This window comes from Conger conger, chromosome 5 (genome assembly GCF_963514075.1).
Source record: "Conger conger chromosome 5, fConCon1.1, whole genome shotgun sequence".
Taxonomy (NCBI): Eukaryota; Metazoa; Chordata; class Actinopteri; order Anguilliformes; family Congridae; genus Conger; species Conger conger.
The window spans coordinates 48,539,500-48,553,097 of NC_083764.1; the positions used below are offsets into that span (position 1 = coordinate 48,539,500).

Sequence of the window (13,598 nt, forward strand, 5' to 3'; positions counted from 1 at the left end):
ACTCGTTGTTGGAAACCGCCTTCTATACCGTTAATAGTGGGTAACACCTTATCATAAGATACAGCTGCTTATTAAAGGCCCTCAAACGAGATAATAATACATGATCTCAAAACTTTCTAAATTTTTCTTCGATAAGTATGGGAAAGACAATTTTTTTTACAAACAAAGACAGAAACGGGAGTCAACTTTCTTGTATAAAATAATCTTTCCATTATTGTTCAGGCTGCCAGATGAGGAACATAAAAAATGAAACATGAAAAAGAAATACAGCATCAGAAAGTGGCCATTTTGAACAAAGTGTAGTTGTCCTGCCACAGGAAAGCAGTGACAGTAAAGGCCAGCATTTGCTTATCTCTTGTTTGATATCCTGGCCTGCGTACATTTGCGTCTGCTTACCCTAATCATAAAATGAACCCCCATTGAGGGGTGGAACAGGTTTTTGAGTGTCTACGCTGCTAGCGTTGTTTCATTACACACAACATGATGATGAGCTGTCGTCATTGCGCGGGCAAAAAAAAAAAAGAAGCTTCCTCTTTCTCTGTGGTTTTGCTGAGTGCGTGAGCGTGTGATGTTGCAGGCAGGCTATGGCAGTTTAAAAGGTGTGAGCGAAGCCCAGAGACAGACACACGCTCATTAGCAAGTCACATGAATGGAATATATGGACTAATACAGCAGTGCCTCTCCTTAATATGCCCAGCTTAATCGCCGCACCACTGACAGAGTCTCAGGAACTCAACATGGAGAGAGAGGATAAGAAAAGAAGCAGGAGTCTGTAAGTTTATATAACTGTATCTACATTTTTAAAAAAACCTTGTATGTCCAATTTTAGGAACTACAACTACAGTATGACATGGTTTATACTGATTTTTAAAGATTTACATTTTTGTATTTATTAACCTCCTAAACGGGAATTTCAAAGCTTATTAATTTCATATTTGTGCCCACAGAGGAAAAGACTTCATGTGTCGTATGCAGTGCATGTTTTTGCACACATCAAGCATTGATAGGTAAGTGTCATACAGTTTCATGAGATCCTAGAATTCTACACAATTGCAGTATTATTTTCCCTGAATGTCTTTAACTAAAGGATGAATCATTTTATTTACAACAGACTCACTGCAGAGGAAATGTTGCTGTGGTCTCAATCACTGGAGAAACTCCTTCAGTCCAAATGTAAGACTTTTCTTCATAATATACCTGCTTCAACTCTTGATTGTGTGCTTGCATGAAATCTATTATTAAGGTAACATTATTAAGGTAACATTGGTGTAATGTTCTGGCTGTGCATTCTCAAAGTCGTCCCTTCAGGCACAAAATAGCATAGTGATTATTGTCTTTTTTATCTCTTCAGATGGCATGGCTACATTTCACACCTTTCTGAAGACAGAATACAGTGATGAGAACATTGAATTCTGGCTGAGATGTGAGGATTACAAGAAAATCCGATCATCATACAGGATGAACTCCAAGGCAAAGAAGATATATGAACAGTACATTCAGTCCAAGGCACCGAGAGAGGTATTTTTGCGCATATACTGTATAACTTTTGCTACTAAATTCCAGTTACAAATTCAAGCAAGTACTGCTGCTTTAGAAATGTTTGAAACTTAAAATTTTGTATTTCAAAAAAGTTCTCAAACTTTAGGGCATAGTGTGGTCCACATTGTTAATGCAGCATTAGTTCAAAATTAACTTTAATTAACTTTGTCTTTTCCAGATTAACATTGACCACCACACAAGGGAGATGATCAAAATGAACGTAACGGCACCCACCATCTTCTGCTTCGATGAGGCCCAGAAGATTGTATACAAACTGATGGAGCGGGATTCATACCCCAGGTTCCTCAGGTCTGACATGTACAGGAATATTTTAGACTCAACTGCAGCAGACTGCAACCCAAGGGGCTGACAAGGAAGCACTCCCCAAACACCGTTCGCTGAAAGAGCTTTGCTCCTGACCCCGCACCTCATGGATTGCAAGGCACGCTAAACAAATGTATATTTTATTTAAGTCTGTGGAATGCAATCCAAAGGAGATGCGGAGGAGGAGAGTTTTTCCATGGGACCAGACAGTTATGTGAAAAATCTTGGATAAAGGCTTTGGATCTTCCTTGGTATGAAGGTAGAAGTACTTAAACAGCTGCCAGATGGGCCAAACAGACAAGCAATCCAAACTACTTTCCTGACTGTGGAAATTAATTACACTGCTATGGACAGTGAAAGACACTGGTTGGCAGCCATTTTGCTTACCACCCATAGTTCCAGTCAATTGGACCGAGGGTCTTGAGTGAACGCACACAAAGAACTGAGCTGGATGACCTGTGGGACTATGAGCTTCCAGGGTAGCTGTATACCCATTGCTTAGAGGCCAGCTGGGTTTTTGGGTCTTCTGCCTGAATAAGCTTTTGCTGTTGACAGCTGATGTTTGCGCGGCTACATTGATGGCATCTACATGAGTTGAGAGTTAAGAGAACAGGGGATCAATTGCATGGTGTCAGAACAAATATAATCTGTCAGGAAGAGATTGAGTTTGCATGTACTTGTTTGCCAAACAAAATGTCCTATCAAATGCACTGCAAAAACCTGCTGTCTTAACTTTAGTGATTTAGTCATGTATAAAGACTTAAAATCGTATATTTTTCTCTCAAGTAGAAAATATTAATGTGTTTTGAGTCACTGTTTGCTTGACATTTGAAGTTTTCTAAACCCATTGGAAGTCTTGAAACTCATTGGCCATATTTTTGCATTATTTCGCAAAAAATACTAGACTGCAGAGCATGCGTAGACGCTAAAAATGCAGAAAAATCTTTTTCATAATAATGCATTAATTGATACTGTAAATTTTTAAATGTCTTTATAAATGTGATGCTGTAATAAAAATAAATTAATTTATTTTCAATATTCTAAGACTGCTTGATTATTTCACAAATATATAATGCGGTACTCACTGACACATGTACCCCATTATCTCTCTTTCTTACTCCTTCTCCCACATATCAACATGATCTCACACCGATTTTTCATGCCCTGAAAATCGATTCACAAAAACCAGGGGTGCACAACTCCGGTCCTGCAGGGCCGGTCTGTGTGCGGGTATTCGTTCCAGCCAGTTATCTCAGTTTTCTGACAGCTCTATACCCATAAACTACACTGGTACATTCCTGTAACTGAATCTTTAGGATGCATGTGCAGTCTGTGGCTGTGGCTGGTGCTTTTACAAATGTCAGATCAAGATATGATTGAGCTAGTTAAGAATTTAGGAACAGAGGTTGGCACAACATCCTGAAATGGATTGGACCCTTGTTGTGCAACTCTGATGTATACTGAATCCTGGATAAGTTCCACCCCACAATGCCATTCTACAATTGCAAGGATAAATGTAATAGATATAAAATATGAACAGATATGCAAATTGTAGTAACAGAGGTTAGGGTTACGATATAACATTAACAATATAAATTGAGCATAGAAACACAAAAACATTTTGTACGCACATGTTGGAGTGTCTCAGTTTTGGTTGTGGAATTAGAACGTACTGTTAACTTCAGCCGCAAATAAACACTGTGAAATGTTTGCTTAAATACAGATCCTATAATCAAATTTGCCAATATAGCCAAAAGTATTATTATAAAACCTGGTTTTGGACCATTTGCCTTATCAATGCAATTGTATTTCATGACCCTTGCTACTTCTGTTTGCACAATAGCTAGCAGATCATGCAGTTGCTTAGCAGCAGCCCATATGATATTTTTGTGAACAAAGGCGACACTTCACACAGACTAGCTAGAATGTGATGCCATTTTTTGTGAACAATGTTTCAAGATAACTGGTATTTCAATGCATCTGATTTTTCAAATGATGCTGAGGGTTACACATTTCAACTTGAATATAAGGATGAGGAGTTCATTGAGAGGACAAGGGCAGAAAGTAATGGAGCACAACTCGCTGATGCTATATCAGCTGAGAGTGACATGAGGTGAAAGGTCAATTAAAACTTGGTAAATGCAAGCCCTTAAATAATAAACCTGATAATACTTCTTTTTTTTTTTTGCCTTTATTGGCAGATAAACGCATGACAAATGTTTATTGAAATTTGATTTATTCATAGTGATTTTACTAAATAGCTGTCAGGTGGTGATTGTCAGCCCATTCAAGGAAAACACATGTATCGCAATGATTGGGACTTTTTAAAACAATTACTGGTATATCCAGCCAAACACTTTCCCAGGGTCTGATCTGTTCACACATCCTATGTGCTGACTATTATGATTTCACCTAATCTCAAGAGGAAGAGAGAAAGTCCCATTTCAGTACACTGTGCATATATTAAAAGCAGGCTCATATTTTTCAGATGAATTGAGTACACCTGCGTTTTTGCATCACACAAGGAAAAACATACATAATGGAAACCAGCTTGAGAGAATAATCATTGCAGGTACAAAATAGAAATCACGCAGGAATATTTAAAAGCTATGGCTTTTGATGTAACAAGAACAGGCTAATACCAGTGTGACCAGTTTTCATTTTTTTTGTTGGTCGAACGTCACATTGAGGCTCATGTCCTTGTGACTGAACCAGTGAAACTATAGTGTGGTGATCAAAGATCAAGTTTCAGTCAGCACTTCCCTTTCTGCATCCGGACCAACGTTCACTGCTAGATTCAAATCAGCCAACTGTGTCACATGACCACAAAAACAGAGGACTACATTGAGATCAATCTCACCAAGATAACAGGATGTACTGTATAACAGTTAAGTTACAAGAAATGTATCATTTATTATATTATACCTGTATTGCAAGAAATTGCCTATGTAAAAATGTACCGTGTGAGAACATACAGCGACTTAAGAAAGTTTTCAGACCCCTGTACACTTTAATGTGTTGTAGATTCATCATGACAAAGTGAAAACATGTTTTTAGACATTATTTATTAATTAAATATGTATTCAGACCCTTTACTGTGACACTCCAAATTATAGTCAGGTGCTTCCTCTTTCCTTTAGTTATCCTTGAGATTTGTCTAGAACTTGATTGGAGTCCACCTGTGGCAAACTGAATTGATTGCACATGGCTTAGAAACGCACACACCTGTGTAGTATATACAGTGGTGTGAAAAAGTGTTTGCCCCCTTCCTGATTTCTTATTTTCTTGCATGTTTGTCACACTTAAATGTTTCAGATCATCAAACAAATTTAAATATTAGTCAAAGACAACACAAGTAAACACAAAATGCAGTTTTTAAATGAAGGTTTTTATTATTAAGGGAGAAAAAAAATCTACATGGCCCTGTGTGAAAAAGTGATTGCCCCCCCTGTTAAAGTTCCATCAATTTCTCTAGCCACACCCAGGCCTGATTACTGCCACACCTGTTCTCAATCAAGAAATCACTTAAATAGGACCTGCCTGACAAAGTGAAGTAGACCAAATGATCCTCAAAAGCTAGACATCATGCCGAGATCTAAAGAAATTCAGGAACAAATGAGAAAGAAAGTAATTGAGATCTATCAGTCTGGAAAAGGTTATAAAGCCATTTCTAAAGCTTTGGGACTCCAGCGAACCACAGTGACAGCCATTATCCACAAATGGCGAAAACATGGAACCTTCCCAGGAGTGGCCGGACGACCAAAATTACCCCAAGAGCGCAGGGACGACTCATCCAAGAGGTCACAAAAGACCCCACAACAACATCCAAAGAACTGCAGGCCTCACTTGCCTCAGTTAAGGTCAGTGTTCATGACTCCACCATAAGAAAGAGACTGGGCAAAAATGGCCTGCATGGCAGAGTTCCAAGACGAAAACCACTGCTGAGCAAAATGAACATTAAGGCTTGTCTCAATTTTGCTAGAAAACATCTTGATGATCCCCAAGACTTTTGGGAAAATACTCTGTGGTCTGACGAGACAAAAGTTGAACTTTTTGGAAGGTGTGTGTCCCATTACATCTGGCGTAAAAGTAACACCGCATTTCAGAAAAAGAACATCATACCAACAGTAAAATATGGTGGTGGTAGTGTGGTGGTCTGGGGCTGTTTTGCTGCTTCAGGACCTGGAAGACTTGCTGTGATAAATGGAACCGTGAATTCTGCTGTCTACCAAAAAATCCTGAAGGAGAATGTCCATCTGTTCGTGACCTCAAGCTGAAACGAACTTGGGTTCTGCAGCAGGACAATGATCCAAAACACACCAGCAAGTTCACCTCTGAATGGCTGAAGAAAAACAAAATGAAGACTTTGGTGTGGCCTAGTCAAAGTCCTGACCTGAATCCTATTGAGATGCTGTGGCATGACCTTAAAAAGGCAGTTCATGTTCGAAAACCCTCAAATGTGGCTGAATTACAACAATTCTGCAAAGATGAGTGGGCCAAAATTCCTCCACAGCGCTGTAAGAGACTCATTGCAAGTTATCGCAAACGCTTGATTGCAGTTGTTGCTGCTAAGGGTGGCCCAACCAGTTATTAGGTTTAGGGGGCAATCACTTTTTCACACAGGGCCATGTAGATTTTTTTTCTCCCTTAATAATAAAAACCTTCATTTAAAAACTGCATTTTGTGTTTACTTGTGTTGTCTTTGACTAATATTAAAATTTGTTTGATCTGAAACATTTAAGTGTGAAAACATGCAAAAAAATAAGAAATCAGGAAGGGGGCAAACACTTTTTCACACCACTGTACATTCCCACAACTCTCACTGCATGTCAGGACAAAAACAAGCCTTGAAGTCTAAAGAACTCTCTGTAGAGATAAAATTGTGGTGAGGCATAGATCAGGGCAAGGGTATGAAACCATTTCTAATGCTTTGAGCATTCCCAGGATCACAGTGGCCTCAATAATTGTGAATATTTGGAACTACCACGCCAAAATGAGTAACCGGGCCAGAAGGGCTTTTGTCAGGGAGGTGAACAAGAACCCAACAGTCACTCTCTCTCTACAGACATGGGAAAATCTGCTGGAAGGATGACCATCTCAGCAGCACTCCATCAATCAAGCCTTTATGGTATTTAAAGACTCGGAGAACAAGACAAAAAAGATTATTTTAAACCCCAAGCACTACTGCTCATGACCTGGCTAACACCATCCCTATGGTGATGCATGGTGGCGGCAGCATCAAGGATCTGAATACTTGAAATGAGAGATTTTAGTTTTAGATTTTTTTATAAATTTACCAAAATGACTAAAAAACATGTTTTCACTTTGTCATTATGCGTTATTGAGTGTAGATCCGCGGCAAAAATAGCTATTTAATCTATTTAAAATGAAATCTATAACACAATATGTGTGCAAAGAGTGAAGGGGTCCGAATACTTTCTGAAGCCACTGTACGTAACATTTTATCTGTCTGGAATCTGAGAAGCATAGGGTTAATTTATGGTCCCTCTGTGTAATGTAACTTACTGTAGCGATGACCTAATTAGAAAGATTCTTAGAGACTATCATTATTATCATGTTTGACTGAGATTGAGCATTGTGGGAATGGGTCATTTCCGGCAAATAGTCTGTTGTGTTTAGATCAGTAGGTGACCTAAATTCAGACTCCAGGTAACGTGGCATTAACGTCATCGATCTGGTCCCTGGTCTCCAGTTCCTCGCGGTCTCCAGTTCTAATTACCACCATAAGCCATTTGGAGTTCATGGAAACCCCTAACAGTCCAGATTCCAGCGGGATTTCTCAAGGGATAGAACTCAAGAGGAAGGCTAATTTGAAAACCTACACTGATTAATTAAATCATTCCTTGGCAGGATGGAAAATTGATAACTCTATTTACTTCTCTGCTTAATCCACACAACTTTTCTGCAGTATAAATCAGACAGTATCATTCAACTGAATGTTTTATTTAAAAATTGTTCTCTCACGCCTTGATTAAAGTAGGAGGAACCAGCTTTTCATAAACAGGATTATAATGCTCTTATTTATAATTTAATACATCATATCTATACTATGATAGGTAAGCAAATATTATTGGTAAGCCGTTTTTTGTTCTGCTGTAAACAAACCAGCAGCAGGAGAAGCCTAGTATTGTAGCAGACCGAGAATATGTTGAGAAAGTAGGAAAATACTGACTCTCTATCAAGTATCTATTCACTTCAAGTTCTGTGGAGAGAAGTGGCATTCTACTGTCAGGGCAAGTTTCTTGAGACTTGATCTAGAACCCAATGAAGACTGTGCCGTCTTTAAACATTTGCAGTCTTGAAACATTTTATTCACCCTTTAGTTTTGCTCTGTACTATGAATAATATTGGATGTGTTCATATTTTCTTTTGATGTTTGATCTGCCATTTACTGTTACTGTAAATATTATGCTGCTGTTACTATGCTGATACATGAACCTCTTGAAATTATATTTGTGTCACCAAAACAAGCATTTTCTCCAAAAGTCTGACTTTCCCTTTACAGCAAACTTTTATGAGGAGATTTCTGTTGCCAATACGGTAAGTGTAGAGCCGTGCACCAAAAATGAACTCCAGAAATGAGTGGTTTTTCATTGAAATGGCTTATTAATGGTAAATGTGGGGTTTTTCTTTTTTACCAAGAGCTGAGATATGTTGTCCTGTTGAATATGACTGGGGGATTTCCTGTATGAAGCTCAGCTAAGAAACAGGAAGTTTCAGTTTCACATAAAGCTAACATTTATGTGAAACAAACAAAAAAAAGCTGCCAAAACAAACCTTGCAGTACATTACACATCAGAACCTTATCCACCAGAATCACAGTCATGATATGATTAAAGGTTTGTGCTTGAGTTAGCATTTTGGCCAGTAGAGATAATACTAACAGAGATAATACATTATTAGAACTGCTGTAATAAATGTTCTGATGCAATGCTCTCTTTCTTCTTAATGATGTTCCAAACTGTTTTTATTTTTTTGTAAGCCTTTTGTGTCTCTGTTTTTATTTATGTATTATTATTTCTCAGCCTCCTAATGGAATCCTTGACTTTTATTGGCACAACTCTGGTCCTCAAGATGACATATGAGAATAAAGATACTGAAATATGTCTTATACCTGCACAAAGTGATACATTTGACTGATCAGAAACATCCATCCATCCATTATCTTAACCCGCTTATCCTGAACAGGGTCGCAGGGGGGCTGGAGTCTATCCCAGCATGCATTGGGCGAAAGGCAGGAATACACCCTGGACAGGTCGCCAGCCCATCGCAGGGCACACACACCATTCACACCATTCACTCATACACTCATACCCACGGGCAATTTAGACTCTCCAATCAGCCTAACCTGCATGTCTTTCGACTGTGGGAGGAAACCGGAGTACCTGGAGGAAACCCACGCGAACACGGGGAGAACATGCAAACTCCACACAGAGAGGCCCCGGCCGACGGGGATTCGAACCCAGGACCTCCTTGCTGTGAGGCGGCAGTGCTACCCACTGCACCATCTGTGCCACCCTGATCAGAAACAGCTGAGAATAAAACTGTCCAATTATTTTGGTCCCCTGAAATGGGGGACGCTTTAGAAAAATGGATGTAATTCCTACACAGATTACACAATATGGATGTAAATACCCTCCAATTAAAGGTGACAGCACTTTAACCCCTCATATTGTTTCATTTCTAATCCAATGTGCTGGAGTGCAGAGCCAAAACTGTGTCACTGTCCAAATATTTATGGACCATGCTGTGTTCATTCTATTATGTTATATACATTATTTCAGAGCTTCAAGTTAGCACACTACCACATGGAAACCAGTGGATTTGTTCTGACATATGCATGGATAGGCCTAGAAGCCAGTTTCACTCTTGAGATCATTTGTCATGTTTGTTTGTAGAATTTAGAATCTCATTTAACAATATTTTTGGCAAAGTTTTAAGAACTTTCTTCTGATGCACACACACACACACACACACACACAGACACTTGAGACATCACAATAAAGCGTCAGAGGAAGTTCTCCAAATTCATCAAGACAGCAGTCTGCTGTGCATCCTGTACAGTGTGTCACAATATCCGCCCACACAAAGACTCAGCCGAACCTGTCCAAAAATGTGGAAAACTTCTCTGGAACTATTGAAACTGGATTGAGCTAATAGGCCTTGCACACACTTTCTGATGCATCAAATCTGTTTACATTTAGGGATTCACAGGGGAAGACTTCACTCACTTTTAATTCTGAGATTTGCAGTAGGTTACCTCAGCCTATCAGGCCTTGCACTGATAGACCAGGGGCCAGCCTCAAAAATAATGGTGTATACCCAGCTAACACTAATTGGATTCAATAGGGTACCATTGGCTACCAAATTGGGAAAAAAAGGGAAAATAAAATGATATATATAAAATAAAATAAAAATAATCACAAAGTATTACTACTTGGTTGAACCAAAAGCCTGCATCCACACCAGCACCAGCATCTGGGTAAGATTGAGGACCCCTGCCTTAGAAGGTGACAGTAGATAGGCAGTGCAGGACTGTGGTGGTCGTGGTGGTCCATAAGTGAGGGAGCAACATAGAGAATAGGTACAGAGTGCCCACAGGGACATGAGATATTGCAGGAAACTAGTGGCCGCTAAATACAGGTATATTGGACATCAATCCATGAAATCTGAGTTTCATATATATTCATTGTTATGCTTTTTTAAAATAATTTTGCACAGACAATCTCTGTGAAGTTATTTGCATACATGTGCTGATTTTCATGATCACAAAGCTTTCGTAGTAAAGACAGGGAAGCTCACCTTAACCACCACCATTTTCTGCACCCGTGTGGGTGATGCACTGCTGTCACTGCATCACAACTTTGACCACACATCCTCTCAGGTTGGATGTATTTCAGAACCACTGTCTCAATTAGCTATTCTAACTGTGAGACACCAAGGATGTGACCCACAGATGCAACTTGTTCTGACTTTATCATTGCTGTGTCAAAGGTACAGCTAACGGCTTTCATGGTCTAAGCAGATCCATCTAGGTAATAAGCAGATTCTGTTCTCCTGCCTTAATGGCTACATACAACTAAATATTTGTCCATGTGTACATTACCTTAGACAAGATTCAGAAGAAAATAATTCCTTACTTCAAAATGGGAAAATGGTACCATACTTTAAAAACAAAAATAATATTTTAATAATATTTCATGACTGCACCCTGAATTTGAATCTAAGGCCTAGACCACATTAATCTCCCTGAGGCCTATGGACAATACAGAGTCTGTGCTTAATCAGCGGGTGGAAACTTATGATAAAAATATACATCTTTACATGTGCCTTGCACACATGCAAATTTCGGCCACAATGCAGAGCGCCTCGATTTTGAATATAGGCTATTTACCGCACGTAATATTCAAAGTTCAGGCAGTTCTGCATGCGAAGGAATGGAAAAAAGGTACACATTTGCATAAATTAATTTATTCGGATGAGGAATCGCATGCTCCTAAGCTTTTGGGATGTTTAGGTCTTTCCCTCAGACAAGGTACTGTATCATGTCAATGTATGGTAGGTAAAAAGGCTTACAGTAACTCTGTAAGGCATCTACACAACCACACCCAAAGTTATTAGTACAGTTCACAAGTTCAAAATGCATTTCAGCTGTGAAACATGATGTTTTTTGCCATCAGCTTGGGAACTTTTTTTAAGAAGGGCTACACCAAGTTTCTGCTGCATTAGCATATATTTCAGGCTGTGCATTATCTTAGTTGTCTGAGCACAATTATTATTATTTTTTACTCAAAAACTCTTGATGTCAAGCTATATCCCAATGTACAAATAAATTAAAAGGCTGGTTTTGCTCACTCCTGTTCTGGAAGTTGAGCAAGCGCTGACTCAGTAACATTAATTGGAAACTTGCCTGTCATTTTACAGGTCATTAATTTTGCTTTGTCACACAATGGTGCAGAACCAATAATGACTAAAAAAATAAACCATTATTCCCCAAATGTGATCAGTTGAACGACCAGAATTCATTTCATGAAAGTAACATGGCTTTTTGGCTCCTTTCAAAGAAATAGCAGGTCTAGTGTCATTTTAGTCATCAATTAATTCTAGTATTGCACACCTGAGCAGCTACCATGGTTGTTGTGAAATTGTTTTAAATTATGTCAGGTTTCAGATCATCTTAAAATAAATCAATGTTTAGTGGTAATTAGTGATCAAATTTTTGAATGGGACATGTATTAAGTTTCATTTGCATAAAAATGTCATTTTGCTGCTGAAATGTATGCATACAACTCACAGCCACCCCCTGGGGATGCTATGTGAATCATTTGTAATTTTGTTTTAGTACTAACTGGTAAAATCATTGCAAACCTTTTGTAGATTCCCCATAAGTGTGATATTGGGTTGTGAAAAATAGGCCCATACAAGCAGATGAAATATCTGAGTTTACAATATGTTCATCGTAATTGTGTTTTCAGAATAAATTCAGCAATTTTGCAGTTGGAAATTTCTTTGGATCCAGATAAACTGCAGCACATCTTTTAGTCACATAAAATGGAAATTATCATTGGTGAGACCTGCACAAATAACACCAATTTCGCAAAGGAAAAACATTGAACGTTATGAATTGTATTGCACAGAACAACTGCTTTCATTCATTCCACCCAATAGCATTTTTCATGTGTGCATACTGCTTGTGGTGAGACCGTGTTTACCTAACCCTCATTTCTAGGTTTTTGCTGATTGTAATACGTGAACACCTTTCAATGCTCTTCTTTTGCAGTGAGGCTGACAAATGACATGGGGCACATGCATTATATAATGCACGGTTGACTCTTGTGTTCAGAATGGTTCAGAAAATATGTCTTTATGTTACTCATAAAGAACCAAAACAATGTATACCATTCCAATATATTTTTTACATTTTGATCTGGTACGGAACATGATAACATAATTTGAACTCAGTAATGACAATACGTAACATCAGCAATGATAGTAGTTTGATAAGATTGATCAGTATTTTCATTAGTATTTCAAATTGCAATCCAAGTTACTTGCATGTCTTTGTAAGCTAAAGACAAGGCCACATGTCTAAGCCAACTTGGACGTCTGCCAGCATTGAGAATATAATGACATGTATCACTTCATTTCCTTATAGCCTCAGGCCTCACTGGAGACATGCTTACATAGGTGTGTGCCTACATTCCTGTAAGCCAGAACTATTGCTTTATATTTAATCTTATCGGTATGCTGTTATAAATAGCAGCCGTGACGTTAAGTTTGTTTAGGGCTGAAATGTTCAAGAGCTATGAATGGAATCAAAGACGAAAGTTAATTGACCTACTTTTTTTGCATAATGTTGACGTTTAAAACATGAAAAGAACAAATTCAGTTCTGGGGTAGATAAGTAATTAAATGAGTACTTCATTATTGCTTTCAAATCAATTTTTTTTTCCTGGAAAAAATTGAATGTGTCAAAATTATTGGCATCTACATCATTGAAATTTACAACGATAACAATACTTAGGGCCCTATTTTCTGTTTACTAAGGGCCTGGCGTGTTGCAAGCTGGCGTGCCAACAATTTAGTATATTCCAGACAATCCAGATGCCTCTGCTAATTTTGGGACTCGCTGCCCACTGAAGTGGGTGGAGGGCCGCTGCTCTGGGTGTGTCAGTCAAGAGCGAGCAGCTCCTTACCATTTTGGTGTAGCTTAT

At 38.6% G+C, this 13,598-nt stretch overlaps 1 protein-coding gene across 1 annotated transcript; it reads left to right on the plus strand.

The window, feature by feature from the left end:
* Window positions 1–599: 599 nt before the first annotated feature.
* Window positions 600–2,901, plus strand: LOC133128518 (regulator of G-protein signaling 13-like). Its single transcript, XM_061242112.1, has 5 exons — window positions 600–772; window positions 948–1,007; window positions 1,112–1,173; window positions 1,352–1,518; window positions 1,718–2,901. The coding sequence occupies exons 1-5, from the start codon at window positions 690–692 to the stop codon at window positions 1,907–1,909; spliced, it is 564 nt and encodes a 187-aa protein (XP_061098096.1). The 5' UTR covers window positions 600–689; the 3' UTR covers window positions 1,910–2,901.
* Window positions 2,902–13,598: the final 10,697 nt, after the last annotated feature.